The sequence below is a fragment of the Nanorana parkeri genome, unplaced genomic scaffold, assembly GCF_000935625.1.
Source record: "Nanorana parkeri isolate BGI_ZX_2015 unplaced genomic scaffold, ASM93562v1 scaffold593, whole genome shotgun sequence".
NCBI lineage: Eukaryota > Metazoa > Chordata > Amphibia > Anura > Dicroglossidae > Nanorana > Nanorana parkeri.
This window is the reverse complement of record NW_017306861.1, coordinates 630,502-656,650: the sequence shown is the minus strand read 5'-3', so window position 1 is coordinate 656,650 and position 26,149 is coordinate 630,502. Positions and strand designations below refer to the sequence as shown.

Here is a 26,149-nt window from a genome sequence, read left to right as displayed (position 1 = left end):
GTTGAACTGGTCACTTCAATACAGTAGTTCTAGGACAGCACTGTTGGCTCCCCTGTGACAGCTGAGATTGGAAGGCTGCGAGTGCAGCTCTCCCCTCTCACTGTTTACACGGAGCAGAGCGGAGAACGGACGTTCTCTGCTCTGGTCTCCGCTCTCCATACTGAAGATCTCCGGAAAGAGGCGGCCAGCGAAGAGAGAGGTAGGCGCGGGGGGGGGGGTGGGCGGCGGGGGGAGGATGGACCTGCAGTCTCATTACAAGTGATATTGGCGAAATGTAGAAAATAGCTACCCCCTGATGCCCGCAACTACATGTCCTGGGCGTTGGGGGGATTCCACACCCCTGCCGCCCCTCTGCACACTGGGGCGGCCTTGTGGCTGGGCCTCGGTGGCCTTGTGGCAAATCCAGCCCTGCTACTATGGCTATAGTTATGCCACTGGTCTTATGAGTAAATGCCAATCTAGACAGGTAGGTGTGGCTGGGAAAACTTTTTTTGTATGGTGACCGCCCTAGGTGACACCCACATGTGATGCTGAGCCTCCGTGATTAACAGAACTGGAAACCAATGCATGAAAGGGGCGGGAGCCAGGGACAGTCAGGCTAAAGAGGAAAACGCTAGATGATGCTGGATGTCCTCCAGCCAGGAAATGAGGCGGGCTCTATCTGACTTGCTGCAGCTTATAATGCACATTGTGAGAAGGTCAGAGTGTGCAGTAGAATAGGTGTAAGCAACTTCAATTAAGAAGAGGAGGCGGTACAGCTGTGCAGCCTGGAGTTCAGCTTAAGGGCCCATTCACACCACATCCAGATCATCTCCAGACCAGACCAGATTGTTTCTGGACCCAAAATGCATCCTAATGTATCCCTATGCTATTTCTGGCCTCTGTTCACACCAGCACAGTCCGTTCCAGACCAGACCAGAAAAATACTGCATGTCCCATTTTGTCTGGTCTGGAATGCACTGGAACTGCGGCAGGTTTTCCGGACCAGATCTGGTCCGGAAAATGGTGTGAACCTGCCCTAAAAGTGAACATGTGCTTTGGCCATTCAGGGAGGGAAGGGGAGGGTAAGTGGTATATAATTTCCATGCACTACTCTGCTAGCCCACTGGAGCTCACTGCAATTGCTCTGTAAGGTTGAACTCAGCATTGTGATGGAGCTTACACAATGCTAAGGACCCTCCTCCCCATCTGAAGGTGACATCACTTTGGGCCAAAGGCAAGCCATGTATGTGCCAAGTGCTGCATTGTTGTCAGGCAGGAGAGGGAGTCACATGATCTTCTCCGGCTCTGGAAGGCCAACAAGGAAATAAGTGGTAGGTAAATATAGACCCTCTAAAGAGGTCTAAAGAGCACCTGCTTCCTTGCTGTGAATGACCAAGGAACAAGACTTGACCTGCACATTTTACCCACTATAACAGCTCAACCATTCCCGTTCTGGATTGGGCACACTTTTAATTACTTTTCATTAAAGTTGCAGATTAAAATCAAGTCTTTTAAATTAAAGGAGAACTATGAGGGGGGGAGGGGGAGTGCTTTTCACTCACCTCATAGTTCAAGCCGACCTGTGACAATGAGACTGTCACAGGTCGGCTCAGTAGATCGGGAGGTGAGCGAACACATACCGGCGTTCGCACACCTCTCGATCCTGTCACGGCTCTCTGCCGTGACAGGGGAGGGGCTGAATTCCCCCCTCCCCGCTCCGATCCGCCAGCGCTGACTGGCGGAACGGACGGGGGAGGGGGCGGGTACAGCTGGCTCTGCCTTTAGATGGGCAGAGCCAGCTGTCAGTCACGCAGCTGGGCGAATCCCGGCACAATTGTCAGGATCCGCTTCAGCAGCGGCGTCTCAGTATACAGCGAGCTACAGCTCACGGTATACTGAGCTTAGGGTAACGGGAGGATGCTAGTTTGTGTCCTCCCGTTACCCTAAGGAGAACTATGGGGTAAAGACTTAACCCCATAGTTCTCCTTTAAGTTTGCCTGTGAAATCCAAAATGAGATTTTGGTGATCGGGTTTTCATCTACTGTAAGAATATGAAGATTCACCTTGTAGTCTTGTGACTTTCATCAGTTCACTCCGCCTTCAGGCTTGAACATTTATATTGTCACGGAATTCCTTGGTGAATCCTAATCTCATAATATGTTATTGCTGGAAGAACGTTATTAATCATAATATCAGTGAAATTAAAGAACACTCAGGGAAGTATAGGGGGCTGTGGGAGGTTGGAGCGATGTGTTAATTATTATGTTTGCCGCCGTGGTGTCCTCGTGAGATATGGAACTTATAGCTCCTGATTGGTCAAGCTGCAATGATTAAAGCCCCAAATGCAAATGCATAAAAACACAGTGGGCATGGAGTACTCACTCTCTGGATCCTCCAGTACTGCTCCACTCATCCCCCTCTATGGTCCAGCGCTAGTCCACTTCTGGGTTGAATGACACTTGACTTTCAACCCACTTCCTCTGAGCTTAGTGTGTCAAGTAACCTCCCCCTGGGTATTATCAAGCTACCCTGGCCTCACAAGAGACTACTGCAGAAAATGGCTCCATTTCATATTCTCTGCAGTATTCATGACCTGCACACTGTCAGAGGAGGACGTGGAACCATGACATCATGTGACCCTACCAAAGACCGTTTTTAAAAAAAGTGTCACTTTTTAAGGGCTTCTGTGTCCACTTTTATTAACTTACAACTCAAAAGAAAAGTGCACACAGGTTTCCCTCGCAGGGGTTTTTAAACATTAAAGGAGAACTATGAGGCGAGTGACAATCACTCAGCCTCATAATCTGAGCCGACCTGTGGCAATGAAACTGTCACAGGTCGGCTCAGTAGATCGGGAAGTGAGGGAACACATACCGGCGCTCGCTCACTTCTCAATCTATTCCTGCAGAGAGCCGTGACTGTCACTCACGGCTTCCTGTAGGGATTCCCCCCCTTTCCCGCTCTGATCCTCCAGCGATGACTAGCGGAACAGACGGGGGAGGGGGCGGGCACAGCTGGCTCTGCCTCTGGATAGGCAGAGCCAGCTGTCAATCCCGCAGCTAGGAGGATCCAGACAGAATTGTCGGGATCCGTTCCGGCTGCGGCGTCTCAGTAGCTTGCGGTATACTGAGCTTTGGGTCACGGGAGAATGCTAATTTGTGTTCTCCCTTGACCCTTAGGAGAACTATGGGGAAAAGCCCTAACCCCATAGTTCTCCTTTAAGTACCGTTTTATGTCATCAAACAAACATTTTTCAGTCTCACCAACTTCAGGTGGTTCCTTTAACCAAAACTTCTGGCCACTCAGGCTTGTCTTTTGCCATATAGGCGATCTGCTCCCCAGTCCACCAGACACACAGTCTGGTTCTAGGGTGGGGCCCCTTTCTTAGGAGGCTTGGAGTACTTGTAGAGGCCCTAACAAGCAAACTAGCTTCAGCTGGGCTTGTTACCTCCAAACCTCCAGCCCTCTCAGCACTTCCCCCTAGAGGACAACCTTTGGTATAATGCCTGAAACTGGCATATACATCTCTGCCATCCTGTCTAGACCCGACATTTTTATCAGCCTGCTGCCACAGTACACATAGGTATGTATATACATCTAAGCAACTGTTGACCGATAGTCTCACCAGGGTTGGAGTGCAATTTGGTGAGGTCACTAATGTGCAGCTCACTGTTCTCCTTTGGCAGCCCTGTCCCTACCAAGATGGCTGGAGTGTGATCTTGTGATATCACTACTGTACTGTTCTCCTTGCAGGAGGTTCTTACATGAGGAAGCAAAGCCCTGACTCTACAGTGGTGGCTAGAGTACAATTTGGTGATCTTACTACTGTGCTACTCACTGTACACTGTGGTGCAGGCTCTCACATGAGAAACAGAGCCCTGCCTCTACCAAGATGGCTGGAGTGCAATTTGGTGAGGTCGCTACTGTGCTATTGACTATTCTCCTTGATGGAGGCTCTGACATGAGGAAGCAAAGCCCTGCCTCTACCAAGATGACTGGATTACAATTTGGTGATCTCACTACAGTGCTATTCACTGTTCTCCTTGATTTAAGTTCTGACATTAGGAAGCATAGCTCCGCCTCTAGCAAGATTGCTAGAGTGCAATTGGTTCATCTCAGCACTGTGTTCACTGTGCTCCTTTCTGGAGGCTCTGACATGAGAAAGCAAAGCCCTGCCTCTTCCAAGATGGCTGGAATGCGTTTTAGTGATTTCACTACTGTTCTGCTCACTGTTCTCCTTGCTGGGGGTTCTTACACGAGGAAGCAAAGCCCTGCCTCTACCAAGATGGCCGCCTCTACGCAGAAACCCAGTGCAGAACAAGGCATGGTAAGCCAGTAATTGGGACAGACCAGCTGCAGGGAGGACAAGGCAATACTAAAGACCAGTCCTTCAAGCTTTTTTTGAGCACAGCTTCCAGGGTAGGGGTCTCCTTAAGTGCTACTGCTGCTTGATGAGTCGAGGTCATAGAGAATAAGAGATTTTTGGGTGTACAATACAATCTCAGTCAGCACACAGATGTGTAAAACACAAGTATGTTCACAGAGTAGAGATCCAAAAAAAGAAAAGAAAGCCTTCCTCGGAGAACCGCAGGCATGCTCTAGCAGTGTGTAGTTAGAAGGTACGTTTTCTGGTTGGGGTTTGTGGAGACACAATTGCAGGTTTGCTCAGTTGTTCCTCCTCTTGAAGATGTTTTCACTCGCCGAGTTTCAGGATGAAGTTAGAGGCAGGAAATGTCTGAGGAGGAGATAATACAGATTACTCTGCGGCTATAGTATTGTTGTCCAAAGTTGATTCTACTCTCTGAAGCTGAACTCAAATAAAAAACACACATCAATGCAGGTCTGTAATCATTCATACATCATTAAATGTATTTTTCTTTAAATACAAGCAGTGTAAGTACCTGAATGTGACCCGGTATCAGCCTCTTGCAGTCATGTACAGCAGGGCTGGAGTGTGAGAGAAAAAGCAGTACAAGGAGCCAATCTGTTCATATGCTGACAAAAAGCATGCTGATAGGTGGAAAGAGAAGAGTGATAGAGAGATGAGTTTAGCAAAACAAACGACAAACGCACTCAACAATTTGTTACCAGTTATACAGTAAGGTGCACACGAAATGGGCTTTGAACAGTAGAACAGTAGAAAGGCATCATGGCACACTCACAAACCAGCATGTAAAACAACTTGTCTCACCACTAAGGACAATGACAGAGGTTTGGATACACGTCTTCTGCAAAGGATGTGTAAGCCGCACTGCCGCGCCAAGGCACCTCTTATAGTGCGGTCCTAACTCTAAACTATGAGAGTCTCCATCTTGGAGCACATGGGGGCAGAAGATATCAAATTGGGTGCAGGCCTGTCAGCGACGCATGGGGTTTCTCAGCTGCCAATGGGATGTGCGGGATCCCTTGTGTGTTTCTGTACCTTTAAGGAGGTGGGGCGTCCTCCTGACAGGCCTGCACCCAATTTGATATCTTCTGCCCCCATGTGCTCCAAGATGGAGACTCTCATAGTTTAGAGTTAGGACCGCACTATAAGAGGTGCCTTGGCGCGGCAGTGCGGCTTACACATCCTTTGCAGAAGACGTGTATCCAAACCTCTGTCATTGTCCTTAGTGGTGAGAGAGATGAGTTTGTCACGGAGCTGCTTCTCCTTTCACTGTCCAGTTACAGGTCGGGGTGGGTCCAGGATGACCTGGGCTCGGAGGAAGTAATTTGAATGTTCTTGGCCATTAGACTGAGGACATCTAGTGGCAGAACAGAAGTACAACAGGGCAAAGCTCCGGGCTAGTCATTTTTGCTTTTATATTTTTGGCTGCTGTTTTGCTTTAATGCTCAACTCCATGTTCTGTGCTCCCCTTAGTGGCCCTCCTTGAGGCCCTACGGCACTCCCACCCCTAAAGGTAGGTTATGCTTTTTTATTCACTTTCCTTTTTTTGTGTCTTCTGATATGATGACATCAATGCGGCTACATCAGTAGACTGGGCAGGGTGCCCTGCTAAGTGGGCAGGGCCATGATGACATACACCATGAGTGCAGAGTGCCCTGCTAAGTGGGCAGGGCCATGATGACATACACCATGAGTGCAGGGTGCCCTGCTAAGTGGGCAGGGCCATGATGACATACACCATGAGTGCAGGGTGCCCTGCTAAGTGGGCAGGGCCATGATGACATACACCATGAGTGCAGGGTGCCCTGCTAAGTGGGCAGGGCCATGATGACATACACCATGAGTGCAGGGTGCCCTGCTAAGTGGGCAGGGCCATGATGACATACATCATGAGTGCAGGGTGCCCTGCTAAGTGGGCATGGCCATGAAGACATACACCATGAGTGCAGGGTGCCCTGCTAAGTGGGCAGGGCTATGATGACATATGTTGTGAGTGCAGGTGCCCTGCTAAAGGGACAGTGTTATGATAAACTACACCATGGGTGCAGGGTGCCCTGGGAAGGGTGCAGGGCCATGATAATATACACGGTGAATGCAGAGTGCCCGGCGCAGAGTGTGGTGCAATGATGACCTGTACTCATTGACTATACTTTAAAGCTCAGAGTTAGGCTTTAAAGTAAACCTGTACATTGCCTTGCGAGGCAGAGAAACAGGTACAGTAATAGCCTTGTCCCCCTTTCAGTTACCTTCAGTTTTCTCCTCTGTGGCCCCATTCTCCCCATAGAGTGCAATGAACTACCTGTTACTTTTTGGGCACAGGGGAGCATGTGACTCTTTCTTTCCTCCTTCAATGAAGTATTGGGTATCTGATCCACCAATCACCAGGTACAAGTTTTGCCTTGTAGTAGTTATCCCTGCAGTAATCCCTTTCCACCACTAGATGTCCTCAGTTTAGCTGGTTGAGTGATACCCAGCATCACTGAGTACTGAGGGCATGCTGTGAGTACATGTGTCATCATGGCGCCCTTTGCTCGCAGTATAATGATGCAGAGAGCAGCCACTCTCTGCATCATTGAGAACCTACGACCGCAAGAAGATCTGAAGAGAAGGAGGACAACTGGACTGGCCTGAAGACTTGAGTATAAAGGTGAGTATAAGGAAATGTTTTTAATAAAAATGTCAAACTTGTTTATATTCGTGTTGCTCTGTACATACTGTATGTTTGATTTAAATTCAGAGTTGTGCAGTAAGGAGTGAGTCACCGGAATGAGTCATCCACTTGTATGTAAATTTCGGCTTGAGGTCTGTAGAGAGGCATTTCGGAACAGGCTGTAAAAGAGATAGAAGCAAATACATGAATACGAGGCCTAGAGCGCCACCTGCTGGATACAAAAATACAAAATATGAACTTATCTGACCTGTATATCTATTTTTATGTCTCTTTTTAGCACTGATAAGCAAAGAAATAACATTCCTACAAACCACTATACAATAGTAGGGTGGGGAAGTGTTTGAACATTTAGGTGTCCATTGCTGTGTGTGGAACCACCACCGTTCTAAAAGAGTTCCTACCATCCACTTAAAAATTTGCAGGCACAAGGCACTAAAATATCAAATATTCAAATGCTTACTTGCACCGTCTTTCATTAAATGTCTATTGCTCACTTGGTAGAAAATGTGACTGCTCCAGGAAGAGTCAATTCCCTAGCATAGCCCCCCTTCCTTGCACGTTACGGCGCACTCCTCTTTTGGGAGTGTTTAATTACTGTGTGTGCTGGCCCAGCTTCTCCCACCCTTCCCCACATAACCTTTCATGTAGGTACTGGGTTATGTAGGGACCAAACCTGCGCAGTACAGCCCTATTGACTTCTATGCCCCAAAGATCCCTATAGAAGTCAGTGGGGATTTACCCAAGAACAGCCCGGAGAAGGAGGTGTAAATATTCATCTGTGCATGGGGCAAAGGATGGGTGATGTCACCTTAAAGGGGCCTGAAGAATAAGTTCATTTATCCTTTTTGTGTAACGCAAGCAGCGTAACTTCCTAAATTTGGCCTGTTATCGGTATCTTGCAGTCTCTATACAGCAAGGCTGGCATGTGAGATAAAGAAGCAGTACAAGAAGCCAATCGTTTCATGTGCTGGCATTGGGCATGCTGATGTAGCGCTCACCCCCAAAGGAGCCGCTGGAATACCTGGGTCATCACTAGTCTGTCTAGGTGTTTTTTGGTCTTCAGCTGCCCCATTAGCATTTACCCTCTTCTAGTGCCCACAAAGCTGATGTCCACTTCAGTAATGCAATGCTGAATAACGTTTATTAACTTCTTCATACTGGGGAGAGAAGGTGTAGGGATCCTAGACATCCAGGGTGTAACAGACAGACTCCAGACTGACCAGACCGTGTTAGCATCTCAGTGTAGATCCACTTGGAGTACAGTGAATAGTAATTGGAGTAACAGATGAGCAGGATTTGAGTACAGATCCTCAGCAGGAGAGACACCAGGTCCCCTATGTTCCAGGCACCTCTAGCAGACATCAGCTACCCTGGTTCTCCTCCTCTGGTAACAACACAGGCTTCCTCGCATACTTGCCAAGGGAAACATTTCCCGCACTCCAGCCTTTGCCCATCCCCAGGCCTCAGGCCCCCCGGGGGTGGGGGCGCAGGCCAGACAGCACCCAATCCTGTGCTAATCCATGGCTCATCCTGACTAGTCTGAGCACATGGCAGTTTCCTTCAGTATATGTACCCTATCCCAGCATGCACCACTGGTTGAGAGAAACCCATCGATTGGCTGCTGCACTGTATATACACTTACAATGTCCCTCATCGGCTGTCCCACAATACAGCAGAGTGACACTCCCCCCAGGTAGGTACAGTCCATCCCAGACACCTGGAATTAATCAGATAAATGCCACTATAATCCAGCCAGGCTGACTACAGCCCTGGCAATCCCTAAATGTCTAGTAGCCACCTCACAAAAGGTGATGTGGGCTACACTGATAGGAGCAGAGAGCAGAGTGACAGAGCAATAAGCTCATCACTGTGCCGCTTCTCCTTTCATTGTCACAGGCTGGGGTCGGGTCCAGGACAACATTGGCTCAGAGGAAGTAAGTTGAATAATGACAACCATCAGTCTGAGGATCTCTAGTGGTGGAAACAAGTACTGCAGAGGGGAATCTCTGGATTACAAATGAATCTCGCGGCAGAAGCTGGTTTTGTTATTTAATCTTTTAATGGACAATTTATTTTTCGTCTTGTTATTTTTGGCTGGAATTCTTCTTTAGAGATCAGTTTATAAATGTGTAAACCTTCAAAGAGGAAATAAGATTGCCGGAAAACCATTCGGGTGTCCCATTGGAGTTCTTGCCAGGCTGCTCAGATATGTGTTTTATCTCCAGGCCGCTGGAGGCAGCGAGCGCCGGTGCATTGCTAACGTTCAGCATGCACCGCTGCTCCCGAAGAATGCCGCGCAGGGCTTACTTAAAAACTGACGTCTTGCGCTGATACGTGCCTGATCAGCACCCCGGAGCCGAGGAGATTATTTCTGCTAAGGATTAGTTAAAGTCATGCTTTTGTCTTCTGCGACTTTCTCTGACGATAGTCTGCTGTGTGGCGACGGCTGGCCCATGGCTGCTTATGTATGCTGGCCAGGGATAGTCAAGAAATTCAATGGAAGCCCATACTGGGGCTGTACTGGGAGAATGACTGTGGTTACCACTTATGAACTCTCCGCTCACAAACGTTAACTGCTTGGCAGGCATGGCCATGCAATGGCTTCAGGGCTTGGAAAACGTATGTTGATACACACTGGAATCGCGCATTTGTGGTCGGTTGCGTTGGGTTAAGGGAGCCCATTTACAATGCATTGGCTTCCAATGTATGGCAATGGACAGAAAGATGCACATGGCCCATTTTTTTAATACATGCACGTTGGTGTGTTGCCCATGTCGCTCATGTCGCTCATGTGACATGGCTCAGGCTGGGTTCACACCCGGGTGTATTTTTTCTGCTCGTTTTTACTTTTGCGCGTTTTTTAGCATGTTTTTCCATTCAGTGAAACGCGCGTTTCACTGGCGGTATTATTATTTTTTTTTTCCTTATTTTCTCTATTTAAATTTTTTTTTTCACTTTCAAACTTCCCGCCGGCTCTGCCCCCTGCGACGCGGACGCTCGCAAGGGATGGAACCCGGAAGTCGGCAGCGACACAGCAGGGATCGCGGACAAGGTAAGACCTGTACGCTGTATTCCCGAGTGTGGCTCGGGGTTACCGCTTTGTTAACCCCGATCCACACTCGGGAATACCAATGGAAACGCGCGGAAAAACGCCCCAAAAAAGCTCCTGTACTTCTTTGGGCGTAGGGCGTTTTTCAGCGCGTTCCTACGTGCTGAAATACGCCCAGGTGGGAGCCATGCCCAACTTGCTGGGCGTTTTACAGCGCGTCGATCAGCGCTGTAAAATGCCCAGGTGTGAACCACGCTTAAAGGGGCTGATGTACGTTCCACCCAGCGCAATGCCGTTCACATCTCTTTCCCACCACTAGGTGGAGCCGAGGAGCATAAGAAATTCATATGCTCCATCTAGTGGCAGGAATGAGAACGGCATTCGCACAGCTATGCGCTGGGTGGAACGTTTATACATCAGCCCCTTTAGAGTCATGTCACATGAGCGATCCTGTTGCTTGAGAAAACTCATCATATGAGTTATGACTTCTCTGGCAACAGACCTGTTCCAGATCATGGACTCAGAGGGGCTTATTTATATAAGAAATATGAATCCAGGCACATTTCTGCCCACTATGTGTTATAACATTTGGCTTTTGACTTCGCTGGCTGCATGCTTGTTCCAGATCAGAGAGAGCCAGTCACCTAGCATTTTCAGAAGGAGGTTAACAATGCTGAGCTGCTCATTTTCCTATGTACACGTTGTTCCTGCAGTTAGGAATTGCATTTCTCAAGCAGACCCTAGTGCACTAGCTAAGTTCATCGCTTTGTATCTGCTTCCTGACATCTATCTGGAGTTGTGGCAACACCGATTTCTGAGCCATGAGATCAGTCGTTCTCAGCCCCCCCTTACCTCCCCCCACTATGGGCTCCTTGCAGTATCTCAGCCAGAGAGAGGAACATTGCACAGAATCATGTAACAAGAATCTGTAGTTTGACTCACCAGCACTTGGCAGAGCTCAGGTTCCAAACCTCACTGGTTGTAAAGGATGTAAATTGATTGGACCTTCTTACTCTGGCACGGTTGCAATGGTTTAGTGGGGGGGTAGGCAATCTCGGATCTCTAGCTCTTGTGGAACTACAAGTCCCATTGGGCATTGCAAGGCTGACAGCTACAAGTATGACTCCCAGGGACAGTGGCATGATGGGATTTGTCACAGCCGGAGTGCAGAGGTTGCCTACTCCTGATTTATTGGATAGCAGTTACAGCTCAATAATGAATCTCCCTTGTCACTTGTCTTCAATAGTGGGGAGAGTACGAAAACACTCCAAATAAATGCATATTACAGATTTATTGTGAGGATCACATCACACAAGTCAAAAGCACACCAATGTTTTGGGGTCCCAAAGGGCCTCCTCAAGGTGACGTGGCGGCCTTATCACACATTTTCAGGCTTGAACATTTTTGTTTTAGCTAATGGAAAGCACTGGGAGGAGGAGACAGTTGTTAGGTATTATTATTATAATTTTATTATTAATATCATAATTGTTATCATTTTGTATTATTATTATCAAAATTGTCACTATTATTAATATTATTATTTTTTATTGTTTTTTATTATTAATATTATCAAAGGTGTCACTATTATTATTATCATAATTATCATCATCATCATCATCATCATTTTTATTATTATTAATAATAATTATTATCATAATTATCATCATCATCATCATCATTTTTATTATTATTATTAATAATAATAATCAAAATTGTCACTATTTCTAATATTACTATTATTATCATAATTATCATCATCATTTTTATAATAATAATAATTTTTATAAATTCTGACATTATCTGGGTTACTTTATATGACCTACAGACAATGATGTCCACTTCTGGTACCACGCGGGTACTGCTGTGTATATTATTAGTAATATAATTATCATCATCATTGTTTTTTATTATTATTAATATCATCCATCATCATCCATCATCCTCATCCTACATACAATGATGTCCATTTCTGGTATCCTGCTGGTACGGCTTGCTGCGCGGTTACCGCTGTGTATATTATTTTGGTATTTAATGTCAAAAAAAAATTTGCAGGGTTGACATTCCTCTTCCTCGGATCTGTTTGAGTTTTGCCATTTTTTTATCTGATGGTAAAGAGAATTCCTCTCCCTCAGCCATCCAGGGAAAGGTCTGATCAGAAGTTTCAGATACATCCTTCATACGGTTACATAACATGGCATTCTTCTCTCCAGTCCTACTGGAGACAGACGCTCTTCAAGTAAACATTCCTGTGACAGACGCTCTTCATGTAAACATTTCACAGTCACGTCATAACAATTATGTTCTTGTGTGACCCAAACTCTAGGGGGCTTCACGGGCAGGAGATATTCATCTACATGTGTCACCTGTGTGTTATGTACCGGGCTGTAAGTTACAATTCTAGAAGAAAAAACTAAACATTGAGCTGCACTGAAGGCCTAATAGACAACGTAAAGGTCCACTATACCCAACAGTGATATTTAAGCTATAGGTGGGGCTAGGGGTTGCCACCTGTCACCCGGACAGTCCGGGTTTTAAATGGTGTGGCAGCTGAAACCTGGACACAAGATGTCAGGCAGACAGGGGCAATCAAATTTAAGATAGGGGCTACTGGCCCCCCACTGAAAATAGTCTCGACTGTGATATTTACATATGAATGGGTGTCGCTATTTACATATGAATAAGCCGCGACTCATTCTCCCCCAAAAATGTCCGTGCGTCGCTAGAGTGTTCGGGCTTCGATGGGATAAAAGGTGGCAACCCTAGGTGGCGCCTGGCATGCTGGGTCAGCCCCCTGGCTTATGTCTTGAATTGCCAATGACTATGGAAGAGTTAGGCCTCATTCACACTAGAAAAGGCCGGCACGTGCAGCTCCGTTCTGCGTGCACGGCCGTATCAGGCAGCTCCCGGGAAGGACAGGTGCTGAGTGTGATTAGTACGCAGCCCCTGTCCTTCTCTATGGGAGTACGCGGCCGCACGCCACCCTACACTCACCCACCCCGCACGTCCGTGCGTGTGAGCGTACTCGTACACTGACAGGATCGACCTGCACTTGAGGTGAGCATAGGGCAGCGTACGGCCATTTACTCCCATAGAGAAGGACAGGGGCTGCGTACTAATCACACTCAGCACCTGTCCTTCCCGGGAGCTGCCCGATACGGCCGTGCACGCAGCACGGAGCTGTATGTGCCGGCTGTTTCTAGTGTAAATGAGGCCTTAGGGTGGAGCATTTGGTTGCATGAGGTGATATCTACGCGTGCGCCAGGTTCTGGGGACAACCACTTTTATATCCCCTGCTGGTAGCAGGCATGGCTGCATGCTAGATTTGCCCATCATTACCCCAGGGGACACCAGCTGACCTTCAGACATAATAATAGGTGGGGCTGGGTGGGAATGATGTCATTATCACCCAAGACCAGAGTGTTGAAACAGCTGCCTGTGTAATGAAAGTTATGGCTTTCATTAAGGTACTAATAACAGGACTGTCTGCCCTAAAAGAGAGAAACTGCAGCTGTTGAATAAGTATCCCTGCAAGGCGAATTCTCTGTTTAGGACATTACGCACAGTATTATACTCCACCATGAACAAACCTTTGTGTCCTGAAGCCTGTTCCGCATCTCTCGCTGCTCTTCTTTCATATGACTACAGGCCCAGTACGGTTGGGTTCACAGTGCACATTTGTACTACACTATGATATGTGCTGGTGGGAGTTTCTTTTGGTTAAGGATTTCACCCAACTGACTTATATAGCAACACATTGAAAGCATATATAAGGCTTTTATATGATACGCTGTTCAATAAAAGCACTGTGCTGTTTTTTGTTTTTTTATATTCTGAGAAATGCACAAGAATTTAGAAATAACTTTTTTAAAGTTTCCATTTTTTAGTCTGTTAATTGTATCTGACAATTACAGTATTAAACAAATTAACTCTGCCGCTTTTTAGCTTTCAATCTGCTGGTGATCACTATGTCATATGCTGCACGCTGGACCTTTTTACAATGTACTCCCATGTTACACATTGGTTACACCAGCAGGAGGAAGGAGGTCCTGATTCCTCTATATAGATCTTTAGTTAACACTAGAGGGATCCCCAGCATGAGGAAGGAGGTCCTGATTCCTCTATATAGATCTTAGTTATCAGCAGAGGGATCTCCCGTAGGAGGAAAGAGAACCTGATTCCTCTACTGCATATAGATCTTAGTTATCACTAGAGGGATCCCCAGCATGAGGAAGGAGGCCCTGATTTCTCTATATAGATCTTAGTTATCAGCAGAGGGATCGCCAGCAGGAGGAAGGAGGTCCTGATTCCTCCATATAGATCTTTAGTTATCACTAGAGGGATCCCCAGCAGGAGGAAGGAGGTCCTGATTCCTCCTTATAGATCTTTAGTTATCACTAGAGGGATCGCCAGCAGGAGAAAGGAGGTCCTGATTCCTCCATATAGATCTTTAGTTATCACTAGAGGGATCCCCAGCAGGAGGAAGGAGGTCCTGATTCCTCTATATACATCTTTAGTTATCACTAAAATGTGTCCAGTTCTGGAGACCTCACTTACATAAAGATATTGTTAATATAGAACGAGTTTAGAGGCAGGCAGCAAAATGGTGAAAAGTCTGAGGGATAAAACATATCAGGAGGGACTGCAGAAACGTATAATGTCCAGTCCGGAGATAAGAAGGGAAAGGGGGGATATGACTGAAGCATTTAAATACATGAAGGGTGTGAAGAAGGTTCAGGAGGGCAGGATTTTCAGTATAAAGCTGAGATCAAGAACATGGGGACACAACCTCAAACTAGCAGAAGGAAAGTTCAATATTAACCTTAGAAAGTATTATTTCACTGAAAGAGTATTTGATGCTTGGAACAGACTTCCAGCAGAGGTGGTGAGTCAGTCACCAGTAAGTTAATTTTAAACATGTTTAGGGACAAACATAGATCTATACTCTGACAAAAAGTAGAACAAAAGAACAAAAAAGTTGCAGACTGAATGGACCATTTGGTCTTTTCCTGCCGTCACTCTTCTACATTTATATTCCTTTCCGAAATGCGGAGTGGCACATGTGTGACAATACAAGGGATAAGGACCGGCCAGCAGCTCCTTTTCTGAAAGCCAAGCATTGCTGTGACACAATCTGGGCTCATTTTACACACACAAAGAGATTACTTGGATGAGAAATAGACAAAAGGGGAGAGAGATATTCCATTGTTTCCTCTTCTTTGTCTTCATTAGAAGGAGTCCGTTGTTACTTCGCATCTAATAGATGGATTAGGAAGCCAAGCTTCCAACGAAGGACACAAAACATACAAGAAGCTTTCCCCATCTCTAAAGGTCCCTTGAAACCCGGCACGGAAGTATTGTCAAAAAGTTTTAATCAATTAAAAGCAGTTAGAGGCCACGTAAAACTGATATTTAAGGTGGCTGCTGGCAAGTTACATGTCATGCCTCTAATATTTATCAAGGGCTCCAGAGCATAGTTTTCACCACCTAAAGTTCCTTTTTTGCCAGAGCATGCTGACCGCTCCAAAGACAAAAGATGGGCTTTCCAAAATCATAAACAACTAATTGTGATAAAGTCTTTGTTACGACCTTGTGTGGAGGAAACACAAACTAGAGCCAGAAAATCTGACCACTGCAGTCCCTGACATCCAGAAGAAAGTAGTATGTGATTGAGCAATGGTGTTCAATGGTGTTAGCAATGGTGATCCCCCAATAGTGTCCAATGGTGTGAGCAATGGTGTCCACCCAATGGTGTGAGCAATGGTGTCCATCCAATGATGTCCAATGGTGTGAGCAATGGTGATCCCCCAATGGTGTCCAATGATGTGAGCAATGGTGATCCCCCAATGGTGTCCAATGATGTGAGCAATGGTGATCCCCCAATAGTGTCCAATGGTGCGAGCAATGGTGTCCACCCAATGGTGTCCAATGGTGTGAGCAATGGTGTCCACCCAATGGTGTGAGCAATGGTGTCCATCCAATAGTGTGAGCAATGGTGTCCACCCAATGATGTCCAATGGTGTGAGCAATGGTGCCCACCCAATGGTGTCCAATGATGTGAGCAATGGTGATCCCCAATAGTGTCCAATGGTGCGAGCCCAGGTGTGTGAGCAATGGTGTCCAATGGTGTGAGCAATGGTGTCCACCCAATGGTGTGAGCAATGGTGTCCACCCAATGGTGTGAGCAATGGTGTGCACCCAAAACCGAAATATTACTTTTGGTTTCGGGTTGTTGTAATATGCCAGGCCCACTATGTATCTTAGCTATTTCTTTGTTAAACTGGTTTTTAGTTGGCCACGTACCGTTTTTTCCCCCAAAATTTTACAGTTGTCACCAGAACAGGAACAGAAAGGAAACCTTCCAAAGGAGAAACCTGATACGTTGACTGCTGTCTAGAAGGGGATCTCCCTTCGCTTTAAAGAAATTTCCTCTCAATTCCTCTTGTGTCTTCAGGAGAGGAAGTGAAGGGAAATCTCCCCAATGGGACAGAGGCAGCAAAAAAAAAAAAAAAATCTGGACTCAGAAAGGAAACCTTCCAAAGGAGAAACCTGATACGTTGACTGCTGTCTAGAAGGGGATCTCCCTTCGCTTTAAAGAAATTTCCTCTCAATTCCTCTTGTGTCTTCAGGAGAGGAAGTGAAGGGAAATCCCCCCAATGGGACAGAGGCAGCAAAAAAAAAAAAAAAAATCTGGACTTTAGATACGGGTGCATTAGTATTGTAAAGAATGTTTAAAGAAGAACTCCAGAATTATCAAAACCTAACCCCTGCAGTGGGGCTATCCCCGCACTGCAAGGGTTAAAGGCTCATTTTGATCTAGAGGCAGTACAATCTCCTTTAAATGTACAAAATCTATTTAATATGAGGACCTACCTAAGCTATGCAATCAGCTGCTACAATTTGGAACATTTCTAAAACTCCTTTTAGTGCTTTTTAACATGAAAAGTCTGCTGTGTTTTATGTTTTTGCTATATATGTGCTGTGTGAGCTTCCGTGATACATTATTTTCTGGTGTCTGATGTGACCTCATAGAACTTTTTTTTCTTTCCAGATGTCCTCTGTCCAAATGTCAGAATCGAGGGTGACCGTTTTAAACACAATAATGGAGAAAAAGATGAAATTCCAGGTATGTAATGGGCCGGAGCTCGGGGGACCCATGACAGAACCACGCTTGTTTCATAATCCTATATTCCTTATCTTTCCAATGGTAACATGAAACATGAAAGGGATGAAAGGGTTTGTCCGGGAAACACTGATATTCAAAGTTGAATGCTAGCCAAACTTCTTTTTTTTTTTAGCTAAAACATTTTTAGATTTTATAGCCGTCTGTCACAGACAGGGGGCATATCTATAGAGATATGGGCAGGTCTGGTGTTTGCTGGAGTGTACCTGAGGGTGCAGAGGCAACAGAGGGTACCGACGGTGGAGCGTAGCAGACCAGACAGCTACTACACAGGGAGCACAGGGCTGCATTTGGAGACAAGGGGCACACAGGGGTGCACATGGAGACAAGGGACACGCAGTGGTGCACTTGGAAACAAAAGACACACACAGGTGCACTTGGAGATACAGGACACTCAGGGGTATAATTGGAGACGAAGGACACACAGGGGTGCACTGGGAGGCAAGAAACACACGGGTGCACTTGGAGTCAAGTGACACATGGGTGAGCTCGAAGACAAGGGGCATACATAGGGGCACTTGGAGATTTGGGACACACAGGGGTGCACTTGGAGACAGGAGGCAAACAGGGGGGCACTTGGAGACACAGGGCACAGAGGTGGGCACTTGGGGACAAGGGACACACAGGGGTGCACTTGGAGACATGAGCTACACAGAGGTGCACATGGAGACAAAGGACACATAGGCGTGCACTTGGAGACAAAGAGCACACAGGGGCACTCTTGGAGATACAGGTCTCACTTGGAGACTTTGGATACAGAAGTCTAAAACATACCCACCATGTTTGCATATCGTCTGAATAAAAGAGGCATTCAACACATTGGACCCTGGAGTGCGGCTGAGTTTTTTTGGACATACCAGCACCCACTTATCTTATGGGGTCTCGGTCAGGAGTCCTGTGGATTACACATTACTTACAAGGGACACACACGGGTGCACTTGGAGACAAGGGACACACAGGAGTAAACTTGGAGACAAGGGACATATAGGGGTGCACTTGGAGAAAAGGAACACACAGGGGCACACTTGGAGATCTGGGGCTTACTTGGAGACTTATTAGTCGCATAAGTTTTTATTGCCTATGCTCCTCACCTCCATCTAGTGGCCATAAAGGGGTATTACATTCAACCTAAAAAGAAAATATACATAGAACATTCATTTTTGCATCCATTTGCACAGAAATAATAATCTCATAGATTCGCAGGGTGAACAGCTCTGCAATTTGTTTATAAGCAGACACCAAAGAGTACAGGCGGGTTTTTCACTGCGAGAATTAAAAGACCGTGTATGGAAATTGTAGTTTTCCTTTAAGTTTCTTACAAAAACTATAAGATACAGAAAAAACTCCCCAAATGCAAGCTAAATAAATTCTATAAAAGCATAACGTTTTATATATTTTCCTTAATTGGCTTTGTTTGTTAGAATACAGTTTTTCTCTTGACGTATATTTTCAATGACCCATGCACTGATTCAGCTTGCCATAAACACAACAACAATAATCCTTTTCACTCTAAACCACCAAATGTATTTATAAAGTTCTCTTTGTTTTCAAGGCTCTTGCCCAATATTTACATGATTAATGATGGCGCGGATCCTTTGCATAATGCGCTCACTAATGACACATAGATTTGGCCAGTGACTAATACACGGATGCATTTTGCAAAGTGACCTTTTCAGGAGTCGCGGAGGTCGCGAGACCTCATTTATTTCTCAGAAAGATGGGGGCCCTGCGGCGGCCATACGTTGGGATTAGCCGAACAATAAATAATTGTTTGGTTTCCGTCCTGATATAAGCATATTCCATCATTGATGAATAATAATGCGCATTTCTTGAACTTTTGCTGAGATTTAATTTTTTTTAATGTGTAAGTGAATAAAGAATGCAGCAAACAAGACGTGCATATTAAAAGGGAGTTCTAGTACGGTCTCACACACTACCAAAGTACCAGCATTGTCTCATTGTAACATACTGTATGTGGTCCTAGCTAAAAAGCGTCATTAATCATTGATCCATTTGCCATTTTTGTCAGCAGGCTTGATTGCTTACTCACTTAAAGTGGACCTTTCAGCAACCGTACAAGTGACAATATACAACAAGAGTGTCATATTAAAAATAAAAAAAATAAAACGCTCTATCTTTTATCCTAAAGAGGCACCTTGGAGCTCTGGTGCCTACGCTGAGATGATGCCATCAGTCTGCTGCACGCAGGCAAAAGCATTTCCTCAGTCTGCTCTCCCCCAGCAATCAGACTGTATGTTGTGACTTTGTAGCAAATGACAAGGTGAGAGGCTGAAGCAGGGTGGCTGATCAGCCAAGAACTGCACAGGCACCAGGATTTATATGAATGTGTCATCTCTGAGCCGGTGTTCTATCGAAAGTTCCAACTCCTCGAGTTCTCCAACCATCTGACTTCCGGCTTAGTTAGAAGTAAGAGGTTTGGCCGAGAAGGCTGTGCTGCACGCGGGCCACACGTGAGCATAACAGAAATGACATCATGAGGCCCGGATTCCCCACAAGGCCAACGAGGCCCGGCCTCGGGGGCGGCAGGACGCAGAGGGACGGCAGCGCCGTGGAGTCCTCCGACGCCCGGAACTGCTTTAAAAAATTTAAAAGTAAAAGACAAGCTAAAAATGTAAAAAATAAATAAAAATAAAAAAGTGATACAAAAGTAAGAAAAAATAAAGAAACAATAAAAAAAATTAGAACTTACCCTGCCGCCCCTGCCATCCGATTGCTATTCTCGGTTGATTTTTTTTTGGGGGGGCGCATTCCGAAACCTGGCCTTGGGGCGTCAGGGAGAGCAAATCCAGCCCTGGACATCATCAAATCTCACAAGATTAGCAGTCATTGGCAGCAGTGCCGCAGAAGATCTCACACTGCAGAAATACTGCTCTGAAGCTCCAGGCACAGGAAGCACACTGATATTTTCCTGGAGGAGTTCAAGGCAAAATGTACATTTTTCAGAGTACTGCTTAGGCGCCATTAACATTTCCAGATGTTCTCTATAAATAGCAAATCTTTATCATTTTTAGGTCCACTTTAGGATTAATACTGGGTCTGGGAGGCAACTTGTGGTGTCTGCTCTCAATGAGTCTTGTAGGTGGTAAAGTTTTACTTTAGAGGTGTGCTTTCCTACTGCAAACTTTTTCTTACCATCATATACATTTGTATACATCATTTTTGACAGGTTTTGACCTGATGGAACTCTTCAACGTCAAAGAAGTATTTGGAGCAAAAGATGGTGGAGCACAGAGCTCCTATGTACGCCTCGGAACATACCCCATCGTCCAGAAGACCGAGTGAGTAGAAAACAAACCATGTGCTGGTGTCTGTTTCCCTAATTGTTATTCATTTTAGTAATTTTAAGAATAAATGATGTTAAAACCATTCAAAATGATTAGTAGAGCCACAATACAAATCAAGACCCTTTCTGTATAGGTGGCGCTTGATCCAACCCCTTCTGCTCCCACTTTGTCCTATGTGGCAAAACAAAAAGTCAAAATCAAGCCAGAATCTTTTTGGTTTTATCAGAGTGGGGAAGCAGCTGAAATGTTTTCATATTTTTCATTGCTGTGTGTTTCCCCATTTGGAAATGTTACCTTTCTTCCTGTCTCAGTGACACTCGCTCTGGACTATACCTGACCAAAGATGGCATCACCCATTTCCATGTAGCATGTATGTACTTAATGTGAAAAGATATACCTGATGCCAGGTCCACTTTATGTAGCTGGAATCTCAGTGTTGTATTCATGTTACATCTCTGGTGCCCATCCTGTGGTCTGAGGGATGCATGCAGTCCTTTGCCCCTTTTTGTGTGGCCCCTGGGGCCCCTGCAGACAGTGGTCTGTGTTACAGTTTTGGTGCTTTCACAAGCCAGTGAATGCAATATTCTTTAGACTGGCTGGTTTGGTTTCATCCACACTATGTTACTTTTTATGTGCCATTCATCCCTTTTCTCAAAGGGCTCATTCACACAGACGGAGAGGTCCATGTAAAAAAATGGCAGGATCTCCACATCTATGAGCCACAAGGTTTGTGTACAGCCCACCTGCACAAATCAATGACATGTGCGGCTGTAGAATAATAAAGCATGCACATCTGTACAAGTTCGGATGTATGCCCCTGGATGCAGGCTGTCTGTGCCCAGGGATGCACACCCATACCTGTACGCATTTATACGCCTGGACCATCTCCTGTAGTATGCTTGTAGTCTCTGACCATATCTTGTGGCATGTCCACAATCTCTGGAAATGTTCTGTAGCATTACATGCACCAAATATTATGTGCGGACCTTTGGTGGTGTCAGGAGTCGCACTTGAGCAAGATCAAGTATGTTGACCACCATTGCTCTAATACAACACAGGGCACTGATTAGCAGTATTACAATGACCAGAATGAAAATGGCATTCCGTCCCACCCACCAAACTCCCGGCACAAAATTCTGATCATGCTTCATTTATTGTAGTCAGCGGAAGAGACACAGCCTAAAAATGTCAAATGTTAATGTATTCATGAGCAGAGAGCTACAAAGGGCACGGGGGAATACGATAACGTGGTGGGCGGTTTGCAGTTTCTCCGGGAAATCTTTTGCATTTACACAGCACTTCTTGAAAACAAAGAACAAAATACGATCAAGTTTGCAATGTCAACATTTTGGTTCACTTATATGGCTGCGCATATTAACCCCTTAGCGACATAGATTATTTTATGTCCTTGTGTCTGGAATGAGGACTTTTTTTTTTTTTACATGTTGTTTTCTCTTGGACAGCCACAAAATGTTTGGGGTCCTTCTCTCTGCTCCATGACACTAAGGGGCAGGGAGAGATGGATTATAAGCAGAAAGCAGCAGTTATAAAACTGTCAGGTGATCAGTGGTGAATGCCAAGCGAGGAACCTACGCAACAGTGAATCAGAACCTTGTTCCTCACTAGAGGGATCACCAGCAGAATAAAGGAGGTCCTGATTTCCCCACATAGATCTTTAGTTAACACTAGAGTGATCCCCAGCAGGAGGAAGGAGGTCCTGATTCCTCTATATAGATCTTAGTTATCACTAGGGGGGTCCCCAGCAAGAGGAAGAAGGTCCTGATTCCTCTATATAGATCTTCATTTATCACTAGGTGGGTCCCCAGCAGGAGGAAGGAGGTCCTGATTCCTCTATATAGATCTTAGTTATCAGCAGAGGGATTCTCCCGTAGGAGGAAAGAGGTCCTGATTCCTCTATATAGACCTTTAGTTATCACTAGAGGGATCTCCAGTAGGAAGAAGGAGGTCCTGATTCCTCTATATAGATCTGTATCACTAGAGGGGTCCCCAGCAGGAGGAAGGAGGCCCTGATTCCTCTATATAGATCTTAGTTATCAGCAGAGGGATTCTCCCGTAGGAGGAAAGAGGTCCTGATTCCTCTATATAGATCTGTATCACTAGAGGGGTCCCCAGCAGGAGGAAGGAGGCCCTGATTCCTCTATATAGATCTTAGTTATCAGCAGAGGGATTCTCCCGTAGGAGGAAAGAGGTCCTGATTCCTCTATATAGATCTGTATCACTAGAGGGGTCCCCAGCAGGAGGAAAGAGGTCCTGATTCCTCTATCTATATAGATCTTTATCACTCGTGGTGTCCCCAGCAGGAGGAAGGAGGTCCTGATTCCTCCATATAGATCTTTATTATCACTAGAGGGGTCCCCAGCAGGAGGAAAGAGGTCCTGATTCCTCTATATAGATCTTTATCACTAGAGGGGGCCCCAGCAGGAGGAAAGAGGTCCTGATTCCTCTATATAGATCTTTATCACTAGAGGGGGCCCCAGCAGGAGGAAAGAGGTCCTGATTCCTCTATATAGATCTTTATCACTAGAGGGGGCCCCAGCAGGAGGAAAGAGGTCCTGATTCCTCTATATAGATCTTTATCACTAGAGGGGGCCCCAGCAGGAGGAAAGAGGTCCTGATTCCTCTATATAGATCTTTATCACTAGAGGGGGCCCCAGCAGGAGGAAAGAGGTCCTGATTCCTCTATATAGATCTTTATCACTAGAGGGGGCCCCAGCAGGAGGAAAGAGGTCCTGATTCCTCTATATAGATCTTTATCACTAGAGGGGGCCCCAGCAGGAGGAAAGAGGTCCTGATTCCTCTATATAGATCTTTATCACTAGAGGGGGCCCCAGCAGGAGGAAAGAGGTCCTGATTCCTCTATATAGATCTTTATCACTAGAGGGGGCCCCAGCAGGAGGAAAGAGGTCCTGATTCCTCTATATAGATCTTTATCACTAGAGGGGGCCCCAGCAGGAGGAAAGAGGTCCTGATTCCTCTATATAGATCTTTATCACTAGAGGGGGCCCCAGCAGGAGGAAAGAGGTCCTGATTCCTCTATATAGATCTTTATCACTAGAGGGGGCCCCAGCAGGAGGAAAGAGGTCCTGATTCCTCTATATAGATCTTTATCACTAGAGGGGGCCCCAGCAGGAGGAAAGAGGTCCTGATTCCTCTATATAGATCTTTATCACTAGAGGGGGCCCCAGCAGGAGGAAAGAGGTCCTGATTCCTCTATATAGATCTTTATCACTCGTGGGGTCACCAGCAGGAGGAAGGAGGTCCTGATTCCTCTATATAATTCTATAATTAGACTTCTTTTAGAATACTGTATCCAGTTCTGAAAACCTCACTTACTGAAAGGTATTGATAAGATAAAATACAGGCAGCACAAAAAGTGAGCCGTCTGGGGAATAAAACCTCAGGAGAGGCTGCATGAACTCAATATGTATAGTCATGGACTCATGGGGAAAGAAGGGAAAGCATGAATGTCAAAACAAAACTTAGTTTTGGATAACTGTCACAGTGGTGACTCTAGAAAACATGTGCTAATTGGTAACCTACTCCAGTCTCCGGTTTAGACTGCCCTTTCCAGCAAAGCAACCCCTATACTGGTAATAACTCCTGACCTGTATACAGTAGATTATGTAACCACTGTCATCTGTGTAGGCAAGAAATCTCATGAGAATTTGGTGCTTACAGCCCTGCAGTCTTCTAGGATGTGTGATATTCCAGGAGGTTGTGGATTGGCAAGGACTCTTGCCTGGGTTAGATATAAGAAAGCAAGGTGGAGCTGAAAATTAAAGGGGTCTTTCAAAGACAAGGGAAAAAAATGAATACACGATTATTTAGGAGGAAGGTGGGAGTAATGAAAATAAACAAAGTTCAAAGTATGGTGAATGGTCCACTTTGAACCTAAATTGCACACCAGTTTAGTAACAGTTGTGTTTCTGCTCCTTTTCCAGAGACATCTTCCCGCAGGGTCTGCCGGATGAATATGCTTTTGTAACAACCTTCAGGTTTAGAAAGGCCTCCAGGCGGGAGGACTGGTACGTCTGGCAAATCATTGACAAATACGGAATACCGCAGGTAATGTCCAATACAAATTTGCAAAGCCACAGATCTCTTCCAGAAGCTAGGTTACTCTTAACAGAGCATTAATAATGTCTTTGAAAAGCCCACTAACCCATAACAGCTAATCAGAAATATTTATATAAAAAGTAGGGTTGCACCGATACCGATACTAGTATCGGTATACTCGTACTCACCCAAATGCTCCAATACTTACCTCCGATATCAGAACTTCCAGTCAGAAGGCGATTTCCCTCTGACCGGCAGTGCTGAGGGAGCATGGAGCCGGCCTCCTAGCCAATCAGGAAGGCGGGAGGCAGGTCATGATGTGCTGCCCAGCTTCCTGATTGGCTAGGAAGCCTGCTTCACTTGTTACTAGGCAGCTTGGCTTCCTGACCAATCAGGAAACCGGGCAGCACCTCATGACCCACCGTCCGGCTTCCTTATTGGTCAGGAAGCCAGGCAGCCTTGGGAAGTGAAGCCAGTATTCTTTCGACAGAACAACGCTTCCCAGGCTATCGGGAAGCTGGGCAGCGGGTCATGATCAGCCACCGGGCTTCTTGATAATCGGGGCACACAGAACCGATATCGGTGAGCACAAAAAAAAAATATCGGTGGTCGTACTCGATACCGAAAAACCGTCATCGGTGCATCCCTAATAAAAACCTTGGGCAACATCCGGAAAACTGTCTCTAGAGAAGCCCTGCATGGTAGGATTCCAGTAGGTATGTCAGACTCCAAATGGGAACTTAAAGCATATGTGTAGCCAAAATATTTTAGGTTCGTTTTGGATAGAGTAGGGAAAGATTAGCACCCCGTGTATGGTTTTTATTATTGTCTCTGTATTGGATCTAATTAAGCTGTGTACTCCGGAGACCATTATCATCGAGAAAATCAGAAAATCATGGGGGATCAAAACTTTTACATCTGTCTACAGAACATGAGGTGATGGGAAATCTTCCAATTTTTGGGAACTTTAAAGATTTCTCCTCACATCCCGTGACGTCTCTGGGACAGGAAGGGAAGATAAATCTCCATATTGGGGCATAGCTGACAAAAATAAACTGATAGGGGAATCGACATTTCCCTACTCTATCCAAAACAACAACAAAATGTTTTGCCTATACATACACTTTAAAGATAACCATTCACAATTTATGACTTAAAGCTCAAGAAGAACCCCCAGGATTTATTCAAACTAACCCTTGCAGTGGGACTACCACTGCACTGCAAGAGTTAAGTGCTTGTTTTGGTTTAGGGATGAAAATAAAGAAGACATATTCACCAGATCTTTGGTCCCTCTTGGCTGCTAGACCGGTTGCTGCAGGCTCTTCTTCCCTGGGCTTCGGCAGTCTAATGATCAGTAATTAAGGGAGAGAGGTCAGCGGTCACTGCTTCCGGGGCAAGGATCAGGTGACTGTACCTGCTTTATTTTCACTACTAGACCAAAACGAGCACTTAACCCTTGCAGTGCGAGAGGAGGAATGGGGGGGGGGGGGGGGGTGTG

The 26,149-nt window shown here is 45.8% G+C and overlaps 1 protein-coding gene across 1 annotated transcript in view; it reads left to right on the top strand.

Moving 5' to 3' along the window:
- COL22A1 (collagen type XXII alpha 1 chain) overlaps positions 1-26,149 on the top strand; it is a 217,865-nt gene that overhangs the window by 18,437 nt on the left and 173,279 nt on the right. The window contains exons 3-5 of the mRNA XM_018562709.1: positions 17,138-17,212; positions 20,457-20,568; positions 24,537-24,660. Coding sequence (XP_018418211.1) covers positions 17,138-17,212; positions 20,457-20,568; positions 24,537-24,660 — 311 coding nt within the window. The remainder of the gene's footprint in view (positions 1-17,137; positions 17,213-20,456; positions 20,569-24,536; positions 24,661-26,149) is intronic.